This window comes from Rasamsonia emersonii (genome assembly GCF_000968595.1).
Source record: "Rasamsonia emersonii CBS 393.64 chromosome Unknown ctg1118621760279, whole genome shotgun sequence".
NCBI lineage: Eukaryota > Fungi > Ascomycota > Eurotiomycetes > Eurotiales > Trichocomaceae > Rasamsonia > Rasamsonia emersonii.
Window position 1 is genome coordinate 1 of NW_013563108.1, and position 21677 is coordinate 21677.

General features: G+C 50.5%; 9 protein-coding genes across 9 annotated transcripts; 6 read left to right on the top strand and 3 right to left on the bottom strand.

Annotated features, from left to right (window-relative positions):
* On the top strand, positions 1-998 carry T310_5415 (uncharacterized protein; the record flags this gene model as incomplete). Its single annotated transcript, XM_013471709.1, has 3 exons — positions 1-62; positions 118-679; positions 762-998. Coding segments are annotated over 3 exons (861 nt in total), but the record flags the coding sequence as incomplete, so codon positions are not given.
* A 962-nt stretch (positions 999-1960) lies between these two features.
* T310_5416 (Cytochrome P450) lies at positions 1961-3958 on the top strand (the record flags this gene model as incomplete). The annotated part of the gene is made up of 5 exons (XM_013471710.1): positions 1961-2869; positions 2918-3039; positions 3100-3398; positions 3453-3554; positions 3675-3958. 5 exons carry the CDS (start codon positions 1961-1963, stop codon positions 3956-3958), a joined length of 1716 nt encoding a protein of 571 aa, XP_013327164.1.
* A 596-nt stretch (positions 3959-4554) lies between these two features.
* On the top strand, positions 4555-6788 carry T310_5417 (uncharacterized protein; the record flags this gene model as incomplete). The annotated part of the gene is made up of 9 exons (XM_013471711.1): positions 4555-4644; positions 4704-4857; positions 4918-5139; positions 5186-5250; positions 5299-5429; positions 5522-5706; positions 5766-6087; positions 6146-6584; positions 6618-6788. The coding sequence occupies 9 exons, from the start codon at positions 4555-4557 to the stop codon at positions 6786-6788; spliced, it is 1779 nt and encodes a 592-aa protein (XP_013327165.1).
* A 793-nt stretch (positions 6789-7581) lies between these two features.
* On the top strand, positions 7582-8515 carry T310_5418 (Short chain type dehydrogenase; the record flags this gene model as incomplete). The annotated part of the gene is made up of 2 exons (XM_013471712.1): positions 7582-7646; positions 7741-8515. 2 exons carry the CDS (start codon positions 7582-7584, stop codon positions 8513-8515), a joined length of 840 nt encoding a protein of 279 aa, XP_013327166.1.
* Positions 8516-8658: 143 nt separating this feature from the next.
* Positions 8659-10095, bottom strand: T310_5419 (Uncharacterized protein; the record flags this gene model as incomplete). The annotated part of the gene is made up of 2 exons (XM_013471713.1): positions 8659-9714; positions 9772-10095. The coding sequence occupies 2 exons, from the start codon at positions 10093-10095 to the stop codon at positions 8659-8661; spliced, it is 1380 nt and encodes a 459-aa protein (XP_013327167.1).
* Positions 10096-10754: 659 nt separating this feature from the next.
* T310_5420 (uncharacterized protein) lies at positions 10755-12098 on the top strand (the record flags this gene model as incomplete). Its single annotated transcript, XM_013471714.1, has 3 exons — positions 10755-10889; positions 10936-11119; positions 11182-12098. 3 exons carry the CDS (start codon positions 10755-10757, stop codon positions 12096-12098), a joined length of 1236 nt encoding a protein of 411 aa, XP_013327168.1.
* Positions 12099-12734: 636 nt separating this feature from the next.
* On the top strand, positions 12735-15878 carry T310_5421 (uncharacterized protein; the record flags this gene model as incomplete). The annotated part of the gene is made up of 1 exon (XM_013471715.1): positions 12735-15878. The coding sequence occupies one exon, from the start codon at positions 12735-12737 to the stop codon at positions 15876-15878; it is 3144 nt and encodes a 1047-aa protein (XP_013327169.1).
* Positions 15879-16737: 859 nt separating this feature from the next.
* Positions 16738-17280, bottom strand: T310_5422 (uncharacterized protein; the record flags this gene model as incomplete). The annotated part of the gene is made up of 1 exon (XM_013471716.1): positions 16738-17280. One exon carries the CDS (start codon positions 17278-17280, stop codon positions 16738-16740), a length of 543 nt encoding a protein of 180 aa, XP_013327170.1.
* A 1816-nt stretch (positions 17281-19096) lies between these two features.
* Positions 19097-20065, bottom strand: T310_5423 (Cytochrome-c peroxidase; the record flags this gene model as incomplete). The annotated part of the gene is made up of 2 exons (XM_013471717.1): positions 19097-19886; positions 19956-20065. The coding sequence occupies 2 exons, from the start codon at positions 20063-20065 to the stop codon at positions 19097-19099; spliced, it is 900 nt and encodes a 299-aa protein (XP_013327171.1).
* Between the last annotated feature and the right edge of the window lie 1612 nt (positions 20066-21677).

Consider the following 21677-nt stretch of genomic DNA (forward strand, 5'->3'; position numbering starts at 1 on the left):
GCGGTGAAGAACCTCAAGGTCGGCGACAGGGTAGCCGTCGAGCCCGGGGTTCCATGTAGACAGTGAGTTATTAGCACACCACTTACAGCAGAACTGCTCACTAAGTGTTTACAATAGCTGCAACTACTGCCGCAGCGGCTCGTACAACCTCTGTCCGGACACCGTCTTCGCCGCCACGCCTCCACATGACGGTACCCTGTCGAAATACTACATCACGCAGGCTGACTTCTGCTACCCAATCCCTGACCACATGGACCTGGAAGAAGGAGCCATGGTCGAGCCCGTCGCGGTAGCGGTACAGATCACCAAAGTGGGCCAGGTCCGGGGCAACCAGACCATTGTCGTTTTTGGTTGTGGGCCTATTGGGCTTTTGTGTCAGGCTGTCTGTAGCAAAGCATACGGTGCGAAGCGTGTTATCGGAGTCGATATTAGCCAGTCCCGGCTTGAGTTTGCAAAGACCTTCGGCGCTGACGATGTGTTCTGTCCACCTCCCAAACCTGATGTTATCGATGACACGGAGTGGAGTGAGAAGGTGGCGAAGATGATTAAGGAGCAGTTCAACTTGGGAGATGGGCCGGATGTTGTCTTGGAAGCAACTGGTGCTGAGAGCTGTATCCAGACGGGCGTGCATCTCGTGAAAAAGGGCGGTATGTATGTGCAGGCTGGAATGGGCAGGGAGGTAAGATCCATCCAATTCAATTCTCAAAACGAGCCGCAGAGCCAGACCGTTGTGTCTTGCTAAATTGATATTCTCTATATAGAACGTCGTATTCCCCATAACAGTCGCCTGCATCCGAGACCTGACGATCCGTGGCTCAATCCGGTACACAGCGGGCTGCTACCCCACGGCTGTCGACCTCATCGCGAGCGGCAAGATCGATGTCAAGAGGCTGATCACAAACAGGTACAAATTTGAAGAGGCAGAGCAGGCCTTTGAGCTTGTCCGGCAGGGCAAGGAGAGTGTAATCAAGGTGATGATTGAAGGAGTGAAGAACTAGACGAAATATAGACAAAAAAAATTAAAAAGAAGAAGAAGAAGAAGAATGAGGAGAAACATACCTGTTAGATCAATCTGTTTGGAAAAAAAGTTTATGGGGAGAAGATCCTGCTTCCATGTCAACACACCTGCCTAGCTAGGAAGGAACGGGTTAAGTCCTACAGTTCCTGCCTATTTGGTCACGATGCACCTGCTGCCAGGTACCTTCCCAGATAGGCAGCGACGTCGTGCGCGTAGAATCCCATGATCGGACACCTGCTGATCAGAAGAACGATCTTTTGAAAATATATGGGATCGATGCAGGGCGTACTACGTGGCCGTGCCTCTGGATAGCCATTCCCATGTATGTAGTTATGCATCTCTGGTGTTCCCTATGGAGTATATTTGATACGTTTCGTTCCCATCCATTTCAGGCATCCTGATCCTTCTTTCAGTGACCGAGTTTTGCGGCATTCGCCGAAATTCTTATTGCGCCGATTGGTCTACACTATCATTGTCTAGGTACATATATGGCATTCATTGCCTTCCATTCTTTCCTGTCACCGTTCTCAATTTCTGCTCAGCCCCAGCTTTGAAATTTCCTGAAATCTTCCCTGTCAACTGTTACGAGTCTACTGCGTCGATAGTCCACTCATCATGCACTCCCTGGTCGTTATCACAATATTGACAACATGCCTGACCAACATCCGTCTGCCTTCAATCGACTTGCGATCCTGGTCGTCCAAGCCTAGAGAAGTCGGCTTCAGAAACAGCTAACAAATGGACTCGTTGTGTAACCCATGAGTCGCAATCAACAACTATTCTTTTGCGTCCAGCGTTTCGACCAAATGCCGACGCATACTGTCCGATGCGGGGTTAAATAGTCCAACAATAATGTCTGGATCTCTGAAAAACATCTGCTATTGTTTGAATCTCATTTCCCTTCTTATACACGCTGTCTGATTATTGTCAAACTTGCCTACAATGGTGGTCGCTGTACACCAGATCGCAGCTGTCATCGCCGGTATTGCGTCTCATATCGGCTACTTTAACAAAGGCGAACACCATCTCAATCCTGCTCGATATGTCGTGGCCTTCGCCGGTCTTCTTTTGATGACTGTTGTCTATTTGGTTGACGCCCAAGGCGTGCAGGTTGGCCACGCAGCTTCGACCGCCGCCTGGCTGGGCTCGTACTTCCTCGCCGGTCTTTACACCAGCCTGGTCATCTATCGCCTGTTCTTGCATCCTCTAAACAGGTTTCCTGGTCCGTTGGGCGCCCGAATCTCCGGTCTCTGGCTCTCTGCCCATCTGACGGCCTCAGACCCCTTTCGACAGTTTCAGAAGCTGCATAACAAGCATGGCCATTTCGTCCGCGTAGGGCCGTCGGATCTTTCAATCAGCCACCCGAAAGCTGTAAATATCATCAACGGATCTGGGTCCAAATGCACCAAAGGATTCTGGTACGACATCACCGTTCCGACGGTATCGCTACAAACCTGTCGGGTGAGAGCGCTGCATGACCAACGGCGTCGCATTTGGAGTGCCGCTTTTGGCGACAAGGCGCTCCGGGGTTATGAGCAGCGCATACGAGTCTATCGCCAGAAGCTCATGGACCAGCTGGCCGCTTTCGACGGTCAGCCGGTGAACATCACCAAATGGGTGAAACTGTACAGTTTTGATGTGATGGGGGATCTCGCCTTTGGACGATCGTTCAACATGGTCGCATCGGGCGCGGAACATTGGGCGGTCAAGCTCTTGGATGAGGGCCTTTTTCACTACGCGTTCATGTTTCCGATGTGGTTTCTTCGACTTGTTGGCTCCATTCCGGGCCTCACGAGGCGTTGGTGGAAGCTTCTGAATTTCTGCAACCAGAGTATGGACGAGCGGATGAAGGTGAGGAATTTTTTTCTTGCCAGAGACAGACCGTTTACAGAGGACTAGACCAAAGTTGACATTCCTGACATCAGCTCGGCGTTGTTGGACCCTCTGAAAGACCGGGATCCGAGTGCAGAAGAACTTGCATGGCTGCATGGAGATGCCCAATTGATAGTTATCGCAGGAAGGTCAGTTGAACCGTCTTCTCCAACAGTGACTTGGCTGAATCTGACTGTGTGACTATTTAGTGACACCACGGCAAGTGCACTGGCGAGCATTGTCTACGAACTCGTGCGGCATCCGGACCAGATCGACAAGCTGCGCGAGGAGCTCGCTCCATACATAACTGATCCCTCCGGCGAGTTCTTGAACCACCAGATCGCCAATCTGGACCATCTCAACGCCATTATCTACGAAGCGCTCCGCTTGTATCCGCCCGTTCCCACCGTATTCCAGCGGCTCACTCCACCTGAGGGGATCGAGATCGATGGGACCCATATTCCAGGGAATATGATTGTCTATTGTCCCCAATATGTCATCGGACGGTGTAAGTAGCGAGCTTACAGATTGGAAGCCGAGAACAATCCAACTGACCTCTCAGGCGAGGCGATCTATCCCCATGCCGAAGAGTTTATCCCCGAGCGGTGGTATAAGTACCCGGACATGGTGAAGGAAAGGTCTGCATACGCCCCGTTTTCTACCGGTAAGAATCACTACGGAAACTCCGCATCTCTATATCTTTATGCCTGTCGGTTTGTTTGGCCTTAAGAAGGCAAGAGAGTGCTTCTGTTTTGTTGTCAGTGTAACATTGTGCTGCGCGCAGGACCATTCGGGTGCATTGGCAGACCTCTTGCCCTCCTCAACCTCCGCACCACTATCGCACGTCTGGTGACGACCTTCGATTTCGACTTTGCCCCGGGTGAAGACGGTCACAATTTCATCGAGAGGGCGGTCGACCACATAACCCTGGGCATGGGTGAATTGAAGCTATCATTCAAGAAGCGTTGCAGCGGGAAAGTGGCATCTCATGAGCGCGGCATAGGTAATGAAGATCATGACGGTTTATTCGGTCCAGCAGAAAGCTTTAACAGGGAGCACAGTCCTTGAAGGAATTATAGTTGTTAATAAGACTTTTCGGGTCAGAAAGGATTGATACATATTTGCAAATAATTTTAATTCTAGTAATAAGAGATGACATATTTTCTTATTTGGGAAATCTCATCTAACCTACCTACCTAGTCTTTAGGCCCACTACTATATTAGGCCCGGGAGTTTATCAAGAACCCATACAGAAGTATATGTATACGGAGGCATACAAAACGCCTTCCCCGGACTGTACCCCGCGAGCAAATACTTGTTAGAGCCCGCAATACAACGCAGCCTATTAACTGCAAACCTGATGTAACATACTGAATCAGCGCATCAAATCGGAATGGGGACTGCATGCGCGGTGGCGGCAACCATGGCTCAAAATGGCAATGCGCGAGTACATCCATGAACGGCCGGTTCCCTTGCAGTCAAGCCAGTCTTTATTTATCCCTGCAATTATCCATGGACTTACACAACCCCGCATGGGATTTAGCGATTACCTGCCTCCTGTCTACAAATACTCTTCCTTCTCTTCTGTAGATCGTAGTAACCAGGATAGAGATTAATTATTGTTCTGCATAGATCCACAAAGCTAAGGCCGATCATCGTTCCAAATGGTGCAGCAGATGCGAGATTCCGAGGTCAAGGCTCAGATCAGCCAGGATGTCGCGAGCAGAGTGGCTGCCAATGTCGATGACTTCATGGTAGATCTGCGTTTCTTTTCCTAGGCTGCGCATTTAGACTCTGCTAAAGTCTCTTCTAGACCCTCATCCACGAAGCCAACGAAGCCAATGAGCGCGAACGCGGCATGAAGCTGCGGACTGCATTTCGCGTATACCCCAAAGCGATATTCTGGAGCATTGTACTTTCGTCAGCCTTGATCATGGAAGGTTATGATACTGCCGTCGTTGGATCTTGTAAGCGGTAGTGCTTCTGGGGTCGTGGTCGATCGTTCTGACAGGTGATTATTATTAAAGTCAACGCGTACCCTTCCTTCCTGAAGGTGTTTGGCATCAAGGCGCCCGACGGAACGCTCAACATCCCTCCGTCCTGGCAGAACGGCATCGGTGCTGCGACAAACTGCGGCGAAGTCATTGGCCTTCAGATCGCGGGCGTCATGTCCGAACGCGTCGGCTACCGCTGGACGATCATCGCTGCGCTTGTCACATTAATTGGGTTCATCTTCATCCCTTTTTACGGTGTGTTCAGCAGGCCTTTGCTAAGAGCGTGCTAATCTTAGAGTAGCGACGACGCTTACCGTCTTCCTTGTTGGAGAGCTTCTGCAGGGCATCAGCTGGGGGGTCTTCCAGGTGAGACGATAAGAATACTGCTATAGCAAATATTTTATCGCGAGATAGCTTGCCAACGCATCAGTGATCTCAGACAATAACGACTGCCTACGCTGCCGAGATCTGTCCAGTCCCTCTTCGGCACTATCTTACGACCTACGTCAACCTGTCCTGGATCATTGGGCAGTTCATTTCTGCGGGTGTGCTCCGGGGTCTCGTCAACCGTCAGGACGTCTGGGGGTAGATATGTTGCTCCGTTGCAGGATATGGTTCTCGGCTGATGCGTGCACAGATACAAGATCCCCTTCGCCATTCAATGGGTGTGGCCGATCCCGATCATGGTTGGGACATTCCTTGCCCCGGAGTCGCCCTGGTGGTGCGTTCGACGGGGATATCATGACCGCGCGAGACGGTCTCTTCGACGCCTCGCTCGGAGAGTGGGATTCGACAGGCAGGATGAAGACCGCCTTATGGCATGTAAGTTAAAAAGAAATGTGATTTTTACCGACTAGGAACGAACTAAGTGATTGATGCAGACATGATCTACACAAACGAAATGGAAAAGCAAGTCGCTGCAGGCACGACCTACTGGGACTGCTTCAAAGGCACGGACCTACGTCGCACGGAGATTGTCTGCATGACGTGGATCGCCCAGACACTCTCCGGGACCGTAGTCGGCGGGCTCTCTTCCTACTTCTATGTGCGTGCAGGAATCAGCACGCAGGATGCCTACAGCCTTTCTTGGGGCCAGTCAGCAATCAGTGCGGCTGGAACAATCACGTCCTGGCTTGTCCTTAACAAAGTGGGCCGCAAGAAGCTGATGTGCGGCGGCATGGTCGTGATGTTTATTCTTCTGCTGTGAGTCGAGTCCTCGTCCTTCTATCCATATTTGTTGACTAACATTAACATCCTCCAGCGTCGCGGGCGGGATGGGGATCCCCTCTCAACCTTCAACAGCAACCTCCTGGACCGCAGGGACCATGGTTCTCTTGCTGTCTGCCACAGCTGATTTCTCCGTCGCGCCTGTAGTGTACACCATCGTGTCAGAGATTCCCTCGACGCGACTCCGGTCCAAGTCGATCATCCTGGCCCGGAACGCCTACAACATCATCAATCTCGCCTTTGTGAATATCATTTCTTACCGGCAATTGAACGCGGCAGCATGGAACTGGGGGCCCAAGGCATGCTTCTTCTGGGCGGGCATCAACTTGTTGATGAATATATACCTCTATTTCCGCCTGCGTGAGTGCCCGGAAGATACCTATGAACCTCTAGAGAATGATAATATGCTAACAAAGTTTGATGCTGTAGCCGAAACCAAGGGCAGAACATACGCCGAGCTCGACATTCTCTTTGTAAGTCGTCACTACATACATATCTTCATCAAGTTATTCAGACCTAACGGTATGACATTCTTCTACCAGGCCAACAAAATCAGCGCACGCAAATTCGCCACTACCAAGATCGAGACGCTCATCGATGGGACAGAACTGGCCCAGGCAGACAGCATTCAGCGGGGAGAGACAGGCATTGTTCCGACGGAAGAAAAGGAAAAGTGAAGTATCTATCTACTAAGGACTAGTAAGACAGTACATTCAATTAGTAGGGGAAAAAACAAGCTTTGTTATTTATTGTAACTAACATGTCTCAATCATGGAGAAAGGAAGAAGAAAGTCGAAGAAACAGCTATTCTTTAGGTACAGAATAGTCCACAGGCACTTCTCGGAGATCCTCCGGCCAGTAGTTCATCTACTCCGGACAAACATCCCCCAGACCCCGCATTTTCTTGTACCCCAAGTACCCCACTCCACTCCACTCCACTCCATTCCATCGGAAATGTAACCCTATGTCATCATCATACCAGACGGGGAGATAGAGATAGGTAAACAAAAGTAGGTACAGTACATACATACGAATGAATGAATGAATACATACAGCTGGATCGAATCTGACACCGGAGTGAGGGGCCCTGGAAGCACATGCAATTTTCAGTAGCATGCGGGGAAGTTCATTATCCGACGGCATGGTTGGATCTATAGATAGGTAGGTTACCATAGGTACGTAGGTATGCTTCTCGGCCCAATGTTATCGCGAGAGCAGCAGCCATTGACTATCTACCTAGGATTGTATGCATGTATGTACACGTAGAGTACCTAGGTAGTCAGTCCATCCAGAGGGGCAAGGTGAGGGGTCGAAAGGATGGAATCGAATCGACGTTTTTCTTGAATCTCAATTTCTCGTACAGTACCTTTTCTTTTTCCTCTTCTTTCTTCTGTTCTCAAGGTACTTTCATCATTCTTATTCATCTTTCATAGGAGATAGTATTATATCATTACCATTGTACCATCCAACATGGCGAGTCCGGCTACTGCTGCTCCCCGCAGAACGGCTATTGTGACGGGGTCGGCACGAGGAATGTAAGTATTACCTCGCCTATGTCGAGAACTGAGCACAGAGGGACGGCGTCCCTCTCTTTCTCTGATTCAGGACTGACGTCTAATTTAAATGTAGAGGAAAAGCAATCGCCCTTCGCCTCGCCCAGGACGGCTACTCCGTCTGCATCAACGACATTGCCGCTCTCGCCGACGACATTAACAACGTCGTCAATGAGATCAACAACAGCAGCAGCGGAACGACCCGCGCCATCGGCGTCGTCGCAGACGTCACCAAGGCCAGCGAGGTCGAGGCCATGATCAAGCAGACCGTCGAGCAGCTGGGCCCGCTAACTCTCATGGTGGCCAACGCCGGTATCGCGCAGATCAAGCCCCTGCTCGACGTCACCGAGGCCGATATCGACCAGGTCTTCGACGTCAACTTCAAGGGCGTCTTCAACTGCTACACGCTCGCCGCCAAGCAGATGATCGCCCAGGGCGACCCGCAGCCGGCGGCTGGCGTGGGCGTGTACAAGATTGTCGGCGCGGCCTCCATCGTCGGCTTCAAGGCCTTTGCTACCCTGGGCATCTACTCGGCCAGCAAGTGGGCCGTCCGCGGCCTGACCCAGGCCCTTGCCATGGAGCTTGCGCCGCACAAGATCACCGTCAACACGTACGCGCCGGGCATCGTCGGCACGAACATGTGGGACCAGATCGACGAGGCCCTCGGCAAGTTGCATGGCAGGCCCAAGGGCGAGAGTATCAAGCAGTACAGCCAGCAGCTGATTACGCTGGGCAGGACAAGTGTTCCCGAGGATGTGGCCGGCTTGGTTGGTGGTTTCCTGGCCAGTAAGGATTCGGACTATGTGACTGGACAGACGATGTTGGTGGATGGAGGCATCATCTTTAATTAGGGAGATATCCAGGAATATTATTCACTATACGCGATGGCGTTATCAATATTCTGAAAATTAGACAAAGCTCAGAAAGAGAAAAAAAATAGCAAATGCAAGATTTTTCCATCGATGTTTTTGTGCTCGATTAATATGACTGCCTATTAATACGGAGCCATCTGCCACCACAGGCATCGTCGATTGGCAGTCGGATCGCGAATGAGTGTAATGTTCGACTCTCTCAAATTGACCAACATAGCATCCGCTCCATGCCGCGGAAACATCGGTCCCAGAGACGACCGTGGCTTGCCAGACTTCACAAAATTGATAATATAGTCTTGCAGCACAAGCGCCACAGTGCTGTTCCTCACTGACAGCGACGGATGGCCATTGAAAAAGGTGTAGGGCATATCCTGCGCATGAAGAGCAGGAGGAATGCTAAACATGTACGCGTACGTGCGATTGTCGAAGGCTCGATTCAAGTAGTCCGTGTTGCATTGGAATGCGGCGTCGGAAGTAATCAGCGAGGCCTGGCCCACTGAATCGGTATACCCATACCTTCCATCGAAGATGGGCGGGTAAAGGTCAGTAACAACATGTCGAACAACGCTGGGCGTCATGTCCGGGAATGCTTCCTTAAGGGCGTTGATGATTCCCGCCTCCGTCGTGGTGTTGGGAGAGGTGAACTCAAGACCTTCATTGGCATTATGACCAACCATTACCTCTACCGTTCTATCAAACGCACCTCCCCACAGGAGGGCACCAGGAAGAGAAGGAACAAAAATTCCGTCCACTACCGGGCCATAAACAAAGGTGCCATACGGGGGCCGCGTTGCGACTTGATATGCGTTGGCAGATATCAGTTTCTCAGAGGGCAGCCGCCGTGCGTCGTCAATGGTATTAACTCCCAAAAGCTGAAGAAAGTCTCGTAGCACAGCGTCTTGCTGGTCCTGGTACGGCATAGGGAAAAAGCCTGGACTCTGGAGAATGGCTCTCTGAAACGGAGCCGGTCCCTTTACGCCACCGTAAGCCGTGATTTGGTGCATAATAGATCCAGCTCCAGCTGATTCACCCATGATAGTCACCTTCTTTGGATCACCACCAAAACGATGGATATGTTCCTTTACCCACTGCAGCGCAAATCGCTGGTCATATAAGCCAGCATTGACAACACCGTGTGCTTTCACATCGGTTCCAGGCAACCAGCCGAATGCACCCACCTAAAAAAGGTCGAACAGTCAGCTCTTGTCTTGTGTCTCGCAAGTTGTGAACCATACCCGATAGTTTATAGCCACCAACACGATTCCCTTGCCTCCATCCTCCATGCTGCGCCGAACCAATCCAGTCACATCAGAGGCCGTCTTGTCGCCAGCGACGTAGGCGCCTCCATAGATCCACACGATGACTGGCGCTTTCTTGCGATGCTTAAACACCTTCTTTGGCGTCAGGACGTCCAGAAACAGACAATCCTCCGTGGTACGAGGATCAGGGGGCGACGGAGTATATCCATAAGAGGAGATGTTCGTAGAGCCTTTGAAAGGTTTCCCCTGCAAGTAATCCGGGACAAACACTGACGCTATCTCCGTCGACCAAATTGGCATTGCCTGAGGACAGATGCGACCAATGTCGCCTTTCTGTATCTCTTTAGTCTTCTTTGGAGGGACAGGTGCCCGCCATCGCAAGTCCCCGACCGGCGGAGCGGCGTAACGGATATTGCTGAAGTTGTAAATCCCGGAAGACTTCTAAAATCAGCCTTATCTCCAATCATCTGCGGGGGATACCAGATGGCGTACATCGAGAGAAATCGCCCGGTGTCGTTCGTATCCTAAATCCACCACCGGCAACCCCTTCTTCCCTTTTGTGGACCCATTGGTCGGCGCGATCGCTGCCAAAATGACAAGCAATGTAAATGTGAATTTGATTACCCGATCCATCACCTTCTCTTCTGTTTGACCTGTCTCCTCCTGCTGTTTTGCCTTTCGAGAAGGCACCGTTTCGTTACGGCTCTCCTTCAATCGCACGCCCAATCTGTGGGGTGCCAGAGACTGTGGTTACCCAGGGCCTTGAAGCTCCTATCATCTGCTGGCATTGTGAGAAGAAATGTCCAGAGTGCCGAGGAACACGATTCTGCATCGGCCAGGCAGACATGGCCGGACATATCATCCGCATGAGATCATTGCTCCGACCTGCGTGCTTTGTAAAACTAAATTAAATCGGAGCTTTTCTCCCACCACTGAGAGATGCTTCGACCCGGAAGGCAATGCCTGCAGGCACGGCCAGGCCATCGTGCCTTCCCACATCGGCACCGGATTGCACTTTCCTAGATAGGTTAGTTCCCGCTGTCGATCTCGTTAGTGCAGTTCAGGAAGGAGCGGGTCTGGACCGACTAAGTTCGGTAATTTCTCTTCTGATGGTCTACTCCGTACTTGGACATGTAATAGACGTCTGTTTTGCTGGCAGACTTTGTTTGTCCCTATATTAGCGTCATGGCCTCCATACCGCCGGTATCATTGAGGCGAATGGCCCAACAGACCGAAGTGATCGCCCCCGAAGATGATTGGACGGGCCTGTCGAACGCTGCACAGCGCAGGAGGTTGCAGAACCGTCTCAACCAGAGAGCCCACCGTGAGTTTCCCGTAGTTTTGTCTTAGTTTTAGTGAAATATATGGCTAATTAGCAACCTGCAGGAAGACGGAAGGCAATGCAATCTCAGAACAGCCCCAATTCGGCTTCTAGTTCTACATCTACGCGCCTCAGATGGATTGTAATTACTCCCAATAACGAAGCGCGTGGACCCCGGCGGAAAAAGCATGGGGACAACAGTGCGCATGATCCCAAAGGGCAAGCTGAAAGAGTCCGTTCACCGTCGTCGGCTCCCGGTCTGGAGCTTATGAAGCAGAGAAAACCAGCCCATATCTGCGAACTGAGTGCTGCTGCATCCTACGCTGTACTGAAGCGGTTGCAGGATGACGTATACAAAGGCCTCATGCAAGGCTCTCCTCGCGCAGATCTCCTAATTTCCCTGACGCAATTTAATCTACTGAGAGCAATGATTACCAATATCCTCAGTTTGGGCCTGACCGTAGAGATTCTCAAGGAGGATATCGTCTCACCTTTCAACACCCTGGGTCCCTGGACGCCGGAAACAGCCTTGCCGCCCAGTCTACGCCCAACTTCACTGCAGAAGCAGATCCTTCACCACCCGTGGATCGATCCGCTTCCCATACCGTCCGTTCGGGACGTGCTCCTGCGGATGGAGGGTCAGTACGACGATATGGAGCTCTGCGGCGACCTCCTGGGCGATTGTGGCGCGCAGACGAGCCAACCTGGGCTCATTATTTGGGGAGAATATTGGGATCCGTATGGGTTCGAAGTTACCGAGGAGTTTGCCAGGAAGTGGGGTTGGATGTTCCCTGAATGTTCGGAAATTATCCAGTCCACAAATTACTGGAGGGCAAAGCGAGGAGAGGAGCCACTATTCATGCAATCTGACCAGCTGCAAATACACTCCTATCCTGATAACGATCTCATGTCTTCATCTGGTCTTGTTCAAGAAGTGACTGGAGACGATTCGTCACTTGGACCTGGAACGACAACAGGATGATCCATTTGATTTGCTAATGCAGATTTCCATGATATCACCTAATCAGCAGAACTGGTTGATGATATTTGCGTTGGTATCCATCCACCGCTCAAAGACCAGGGACAACAATAAAAAGCCTCTGTGAAAATACAAAGGCATACACCGAGACAAAACGATACGACAAAGGAAATCCTTTTTTGTTTTCGTCATAATTGTTCAAGAAGCCACAGGCATTGTCGATCGTCTAAGTTAACAATGGGCATTTTCTTCCGGTGTGGCGCCAACACAAAGAGACTGGGCTGAAGATATTTCAAGATCGATGGGAGATACAGTTTAATTGTTTGATCCTGCTGTATCTTCCTTTCAATTCATTTATTTTTATAGGCATCCTCATCTCTTTTGCAGCCGAAAATGGATTGAATAATTCATCCTTGTTTGCCTCTGGCCCCGGTCGCATATCTGGCGTGGCACTTCATTGTTTTTTCCAACCATAAATCGCGTCGTGACAACCTCATGTCAGCTCAGCATTGCGCGTGTTTCTAAGGACACGACTACCCGAGCTGACATCTAAATTCCGTTTCTCATCTTATATCAACCCACGACACAAACAACTCCTTCTTTTTGCAGTATCACGACGTCGCCTTCACAACGCCCTCCATGCCTCGCAGACAAAGTCCCAGAAAGCATTACCCCGACCCCGATTGTGAATATGATTTATTCGACCTGGGTGCGCTTCCCGACCCTCCAGACGACTGGACATTCTACGGCTATGGAAAGGAGGCCTTTGGCAACACTTCGCGGATATTTTCGAGTGCAGTGACCAAGGTTTTAATTGATTTCCACTGCTGGGGTATCGAACCAGACGTACAGGGACGGTCGAAGAAGGAGAGCAGACTGATGGCCCTCCGAAAGCTGAGCTATTATCAGGCTGACCAACATCGACCCCCAACTCTCAATGACTTCTTTGATTTTTCCAGGGATGCTGGCCCGCGTCTTCTCAGGACCGACTTGCACCCGATGCCGAAACCGATCAGTCGTTTCTACCCGACCGTTCCCGATCCGGGCACCGATCCTCTCGGAGAGGGTATTCCTCCTTCCTACGCGCAGCAGTTTGCTTATCCGTCGGGGCCGCGGTCGAGAACAACTGTGCCAGGTCAGCCAACCTTAGGCCCGTGGCACACAGTTGCTGGTGACCCTTCTCAGAACACCCAGCCATCAGTAGGCTTAGATATCGACAACACGTATCCAACACCACCCGATATTACTCCGCCTGGCAGCGTGGCTATGATCCCTCCTCTTGTTCTGCAACCAAGTGCGATTCCGCCCTCGGCTCCTCTTCCTGGTCAATCGCAGGCATTCCCGGCTGTTGTGGAATCCGTGGAGAGGGCGCTTCTTGGTCTAAGATACAGACTTTTGGATAGACATCCGCAGGCTGCAGCAAACATCCCACGACCTTATCTCACGGCAGCAAGTGAATGGGATCTCTTACACTTGGAGACACGCGCCTTTGTCTTAACATCCCATGTTCGGCTGTCACGATCTGGTGACGGATCAGACTTCGTGCTCGACCCCAATGGCCTTATCTACGCCTTTCGTGGTCGTGGCCCAGTCTCCCGAAGAGAAACATCTGCCGTCGACTGCGTCATCGTGGCTGGGAAATTCCTCGATGTCGGATCCACGATAATTGACTGTGCCAGCGAGATGTTAGGACACACGTTGACCGAGACCGAAAGAGAATTCAGAACAATGGCAGATACCGACTGGGCAGTTCTATCGCCAGAGGAGAGCATGGCCAAGAGGGATGCTTTCCTGGACATTATTACCAGAAACCATGGCAGGGCCATTCCCGTGTCAGAAGTGTGGCGCAAATGCACCCAGTCCTTCAGCCAATTTCACATTTCGTACACGGAACAGTTTGTGAAATGTTGCACCTGCTCTCACCCTTTTCCCCCGGTGCTCAGTCATGTTGTCACCTCGGTAGTTGCACCACCCCATTTCGAGAGCGATCATCATGGTGTGACAATGGAGGCGCTCTTGAACAGATTTTTCGCATATCAGTTGTCACAAGAATGTGGCCATTGCCGTCGGAGGGACACTATAGTCCGCGAACGAAGGTTCAACATTCTCCCTTTTCGGATGGTAGTTCAACCACATTATTCGGCTTCACCCAGGAACCACACGTCCGATAACATCAAGATCAAGTATTGTGACGAGCATGGCCAGACACAGATCGCAACTTATCGTTGGCTGGGGGGAGTCTACTGCAACAAGAATGAGACGATACGTTCGCATCTCGGGCTGGAGGATCCGTATCGATATCGGACCTACTGGACGGACTCGGGGCGGGGAGAGAAGGAAACCGGAGAGCTACGCATGTATGATGGCATGCACAACCTCGGGCTCATCGTAGGCACCATCCCTGCCGCCCATCCGGATGAGCCAATCCCTGAATCGTGGTGTAGGGGAGTGTCCGTTCCCTTACTCTTCTACGAGCAGGTTCTGAATCCAGACAAGGAAGCCTTGGAAGTGGCCAAGCAGACTGTTGGGGATATGTTATATGCCGCTGAAAATGATGTGTTGATTCTGCAGAAGCACCAGCCCTGGGCGTCAACCGATCATCAGCGCCTCTCTGGGGAAAGAAGACTTGCATCAAATACAGAAGCCGGGCCATCTTCCACTGTGCTGGTTGAGAGACGATATGACGAACCCAGTCTGGCCGCGGGTGGTTCCGCAAGTGTTGGCATCTCACCTCGAGCCCCCCACGGGACAGCCCTCGGAAGAAGGCATAAAGCGAGAAGCTACTGGACAGTCGCCTTTTCCGGGATGGGTTCCAGAACAACCAACAACGGTCCAGTGGATTCAGAAACTGCTGTTCCCGGCGTTGTCATGAATCCACAGGGAGTTTCCGAAACCACTGCTCAATTTGGCCCTAATTTAACACCTTCAGCTGTTACTACGGTGTCTGCTTTTCCGGAATATTCTAGCAACGATTCGCAATTCAACATCGATCGATCTGAGGCTGCTGATATGGTGAGGACTTCATCTCAGTTTCCTGACCCTGATACTCAATTCAACCCCGATGCAACAACTGATAACGCTGACATTGTGAGGGCTTTAACTCAGTTTCTTAATCAATTTTCTGAGACCAATTTCGCTCCTGATTCAGAACCCTCTAGCCACGATGCTCCGTTCAACTCTGATCCATCTGAGGTTGCTGATATGGTAAGGGATTCATCTCGGTTTCTTGACTATGATGCTCAATGCAATCCAGATCCAACGTTTGAGGCTGCCGGTATGGTGAGGGTTTCCCAGCGCTTCCCTGACACTAGTGCTGAATTCAATTCTGACCCAACATCTGACGCTCCTAGCACTCACAATTACTTATTCGGCCCGGCTCACGCCGGTTATTTGAATCACTCAGTTGCCCCGGTTGGCGGTGCTAGTGACATCCCGCCGAATGGAGAGGAAATTCATAATCTCTACTCTCCAGCCAGACCAAACGTTCAACAGTCCGACCCAGGGGATCAGGCAACATATGACGGTGAGTCACAAGTTCTACTACTCCGCAGTGACTTGGAGTTCCTCCAAGCCTATGACTGTTCTGACAACTCCAATCCCCCCTGCATTGATCCTTCGTCATTGACTCGTGAAGGTCCTGATGCGGAGAAAACGACTCAAGAGGGCGAAAACTTTATTGAACCTTCCGAGAGAGCCCGTGGCAAGAGGCCGGCCGGAGACGCCAACTCAAATGCGACATCATTCCCGAATCATCAGCTTTACAAGAGGCCGCGGCCTAATTGATATCCGCCCGGAGTGGACAAATATACAGTGACCATACCGCGGTTAACCGAGTATGAAGCAATGAATCGCAAGCTGTCTCTGCGGGGGCTTGATACATGCAAATCTCTTATTCTATTCAGACACGTATCTTCCCAGTCTGCCTTTTTCTTCATCTTGAAATCATCGACTACCATGAAAACAAAATTGGAAACGAATCCTGGTCATTGAAACTGAGAGAATTGGAGTTTGGCTCTGTATGGAGATTTAGTTATCTGGTATCATTAAGTTCTGAACAGAGTTCCTTTCTTTAGTTTCCGATTACCTCAAGACGATCGCGACTTTTTCCAGGACAGCACATATCACTTGCGTGGCTACATGCTTCATGGTTGAATTCCACCCGCCCAGTCTGTGCTAGACGGGGATAATAAACGCCTGTTCTGCCAAAGGTAGTGAGGGTTCTCGTAGCACCCCTCGTCGCTGAAAAGCTTGGCGGTGGGAGCATTTTGTTTCTTTTCTTCTTTCCTCTCTCTCTCGGGCAAGCGTAGGACAGGCATGTGTCAAACGTGTATTTTGTGATTACTGGATTAGGAAGTACTCTACACTTTCAACTGGCAGGTTTTCTCTTCTCCTTCATCTTCCACCCATCATTACATTCTTGTCTATCATTCCCACCTCCTCTTCGTCATCGTCAATTCAGCTCCAGCAGATCAAGGACCTCACTGAGCTTCGGAAAACAGCAATGCTCCTTCGCGAGCTTCTCCAACTCGAGCAGCTTCGGCATGAGCGCTTCTTCGGCAGTGTCCTCCAGGATTCTCAACTTTTCCTCCCGGCTCATCGCCTTGATGATCGCGAACATGCCGTCTTCCAGGGCGGTATTCCATTAATACTGCTTCTGCACCTCGTGGCCCAGCGTGTCACCACCGCTCAGGACGATGCTTTTCCCGATCTTGCGCAGTACCGATAATCCGTTCCATCGCGTCTGGGGGTTGGCATGGCGTCCGCACTGCGACACGATGTGCTTAATTGTTCCATCGATCTCCTCCACAACTTCGAAGGAGATGTCATACTGGGCCGATCCGGACATCGAGCGGTAAGTGACGTTCAGCGACTTCCAGACGGATTTGGAGTAGTGGTCAAAGTTGATGATACGGCTCCTTTCCCGCTCCCGCGCGGCAGTGACGACGTCTTGGATCTTCTGGAGCACGTCCGGATGGCGGGCAGCTGCCTGTGCCAGGATCTCATTCACCTTTTCGGACGGCAATTCGTCGATCAGGTTTTTGATATCAGAAGCGCTGCGTGAGCCAGAGCCCGAACTGCTCGACTCTGCCAGTTCGGGACCATTCCCTGAGATGCCAGGACGATCGAGAGATCTTCCATTGGTATCTGCCCGGGCGCGTTTTGCAATGGAAGGGGCAGTGCTCATGGTGACTCGATCGTACTAGCCTACGGGTGGTCAATTAGCAGAGTTCAGCACCAGGGAACAATTGAAGAACATCTTACCTGACAGTACTATTATTATTACTCCTTACCATGATTGGAACTCGCTGCATGAGCGTGATAAAACCAATAATTTGAATCAATGTGACGTTTGTGCAGCGCAGGTACGGAAGTAATGAGAAGCTTCAAATTTTTTGTTTACGGGTCCTGGCACGGGCGTCGACCCCTGTTTTACCCCTGGATTTTAACTAGCGGGGACTAAAGCAGATTTTGGAGGTGGTGTACTCCGTACCTATCAATCACTCAAAATTTGGTGACTTCCAGAAAGGGAAATAAATTTTTTAGCGGGGGTGTCCGTACTACAGGTATAAGAAAAATAAGCAGTCGCGCAAGATTTCGCGTTGCATGCAGCAAAAAGGTGATCCTCGTGTTTTTGGATGTCGTCTGCTGCCGAACTTCATCCTTTAATGACCAAAATGGGTATGAAAGGCTTGCATAATAATGCTACACATCATTCAACATGGCCATCACGCTGTCGGTTCGGCTATGAGAGTCAATGTCACGATTACTTTGGCAAGATTCTTTATGGAGTTTGCGTTGTTTCTGATATCCTATGGGCTAGGCATACGTCGATATTCTCATGGGGACAGAAAATGATCTCCAAAGACATATATATATATCCGTCACCAAATGGAGACCAGCATAAGTCACTTGAATATTTCTGGCATCTTAAATAGGCTTCCGTGTGACAGTTACCAATAAGTCTCACCATTAATGCGATAGGCAGTTTTCAAATTCAGTTATCCATCCTGACTTCGAGGGAATAGTCTTTTAACTCAACCAATCCATGCTTTGTTTTTTTCTTGTACAGGTTATGGTATTCTCTGTCATGCATGAAAAGCAAGGAAGAATTCCAGACACATTTCAACTTCGATGGACTTGTTGTTATTCGAAAATCCCGACTCTACGACTTTTCAACCACAGAGAAGACCTGACCCCTCATCGAGCTGTTTTCACAGTACAGTACATGGCTAGTGATATGGCGGGTAATAATACCAAGCATTCGACTAAAATTTAGTAGTTACTGGACGAATCCATGACCAAAAGTTAAAAAAAAAGGATCAAATTCCAAGAGTTCTGGGATTTATACACGGACAGAGTGAGTGAAGGTTTACTTACCCCGGAAAATGGGGTGCTCGCTTTTTATTTATTTTCCCCGCATTTCCAGCTTTCTCCGCATTTTAGTACGGAGTAGGGAGTACTCTATCCCACCCATTGAGAGAGGCTAATTGGCCTGGGGACTGGGAATAGGGTTGGGGTACGTGCATAAGTACATACCTAGGAGGGATTAATTCGTTATTTGTTATTAATTATTATAATAATAGGTTGGTCCTCACTCTTCCTAATAGTTGTTCTTTCTTCCTTCCTTCTTTTTCCCACCCTGCTAAGACCCCCCATTCCCGTATTTGCTCTCCTTCCTTCTCCCTTTTTTATTGTTATTATTTTTTGATTCCTTATGCACAGATAGTGTGTTTTGCAACTAACTTGACCTTCTTTGCACTTTTCAGAGTGCTAGGCTGGTTTGTCTCACACGAGCGGGGTTCGGGTACGCATTCTCGTTCATCGTTGTGCAACATATATATCATATCACACATCGCGAATCCGCTATTTATCTTTATTGAACCACTAACTTTATTTCTATCATCTATTCATCTATAATCTATTATCTATTCTATTCAAGGGGTATGAGATAAGAGCAAAGAAATGAGAAATCCACCAGTCTAGATCGGATCTTGATCTGGCTACAGCTTCGCCTTGACAGCCGGCGCAGGAATCGACCCGCCCCGCTGCCTGTCGGTGTTGATGATATTGCCGTTCGCATCCCGTCGGATACCCAGCTCCAGCAGTTTGGCAAAGGCCTTGGCAAAGTGCTCGAAAAACAAATCCTTATCCTCGGCATACTTCTTGACCCAGGGCAGGAACTTGGGGTCTGACGCCAGCGCCATGTCCGTGGGCAACATCATCAACGGCTCCTGCTTCTCGTCCTCCGGCACGTCCGGGTCGACGTAGCTGAACTGCTTGACGCCGTTGGGCAGCGTCCGCGGCTCCCACTTCAGGTTGAGCAGCAGTCGGAAGTACTGGTTCGAGAAGCGTGTCGGGTTGTTCACCCAGGGACCTTCGAAGCCGCTGCGGTCTCTGTGGCCCCGGCCCAGGTTATGTGCCCCCGACAACGCCACGATCTCCTGGTCGTTGAAACCCATGCGGTAGAAGACGGCGCGGATGTGATCCGCTCCCTGCGCGCCGTCCGGCAGCCGTCCTCTGGGCGGAACTTTCGAGTCGTCGACAAAATCCGTCCGGCCAGGCTTCCACTCCACCTCGGGGCCTCCCATCTCTTTGATCGCTACGACGCCGGCCAATGTCCAGAGGTCCGAGTATGAGATCCAGGGATGACGCTGCTTGACGGGTTCGAGGAATTCGCGAGCGACGTGCAGACCGGCATTGGCGGGATCACCTGCTTCCTTCTCGAATCGCATGCCGGCGCCGTTGGAACCGCCGGTGTCAGTTTCGCGATCGTAGGTACCAGCGGAGTGCCTAGAATCAATCAATCAATCGTGAGGATGACAGTCCTGCAAAGAAAGAACATGCAGGTCCATGACTCACCATGCTAACCGGACGAAAATCGGGCCTGCGCTGCCATCGTCATAACCGGGCTTCTTCAGCTGCGCAGCGATGTCTTTGCGCACCGCGGCGTAGTCTCCGGGCTGGCTCATTGCGGTCGTCGACAGAGTTTATCTCAAACCGTGGTCCTGCTGGCAGTATCCGGGACAACGACACACAACTCAAGCGAGCCAGAGAGAAAGACAGACAGGACTCGAGGCAGAAACGAAAGTGCTGAGCACCAGAACTGTCGGACAGAACGACAGACAAATCACAATCGGGATAAAACGAAGATAATGGAAATGGCGACTGACCCAATGACAACGGCCGAGTGGATCCACTCGTTATCTCCAGGCACGCCATCCAGCATCGTCGACCAACTCGACGCGGACCAGTTGCCGAGGCACGATGACAGCCGCGCATGTGCCGAACGACTGGAATTATGGCTCGTTTGCTTGCTTCTGCTGTCATGAGTGGGACATTGGCCGGGTCATAATTTCTGCTGATGGCAGTTAAAGCAAAGCCGTTACATGTCAATGGTCTCATTGGCAATCCCCAAACTACTGTAGCAGTAAATCAATAAGCTTGCAGCATGATAGTAAAGACTCTTACTGTCTTAATTTCTTTTATTACACTGGAATCACCCCATAATCAACATGCAGTGGTTATCTTAGCCAAGGTGCCAGATCAATATCATGCATTTCTGTCAAAAACCAAAGCGGAAAATGCCAAGCCGGACAAAATGACACTCAGGTCAGCTGACCTTCCCTAGAGGCAGGCACACAGACCTCCTGTGCACTTCTGTCCGAACTCCAAACCGGAAAACGGCAAGTCGGACAAAGTGATATTTTGGTGATTTTTGACGCGAGGTTTCTGGGTCATGTGACTTGCCTATATAGGTTAGTGCGGGTACCATACCGCCTCCCTTATATGGTATGGTGTCTGGACACCGCCTTGTTCTGCCGGATATATCTAATACCAGTATACTGTATGACTGATTTTTTATTATTACCTCGTGTTGGTGCCTGACCCATACGGCATTCAGGCAGCTGCCAGGTCTGACCAATCAGCTGTCAGTTACCACGTGACCGCCAAACCGGCCACGCAGATTTAGAGCCGACCTCAACGCCGGCTCCTAGTCAGTTCTTCTTTTTCTTCCCCAGAGGGAGCAATAATATATTGATCTTCTATGCCTAGATAGACTTCATCTATTTCCCCACTGAGCTCTCGGCAGCCTTACGCCGAGAGGTTATGAGCCCGGCAGCACTGGCAGACGACTGATAACGACGTTGTCTGACTTACAATTCGAATCGATCGACCTGACTGGCAAGGTGCCGGGGTCTCGCTCCCTTGATCGACTCGAATGGACTTGAATACAGAGTAGATTACTCTGAAAACGATCTTACACACGGATCTGGAGCTCAGAACGGCTTCATACGGTTCCATACAGCTTATATGGCTAACTTGACTCAATTGAACGATTAAAATGTCGACTCAGCAAGGCGATGGACTGTCGCCTACACCCTCATCTACGGATATGACGCCGGAGACACAATTGGAACAAGAAACTGCTGCAGTTGCAGCAACAAGGATGGGGCAGAGATCTGCCAGAATCAAGAATCAGGCATCTGATCTGCCTAGCCGACTAGGCACGTTGGACAGCATTGAAAAATTGACCGGAACTGAAAACTACGAAGACTGGGAATGATCGTCATGGACATCTTA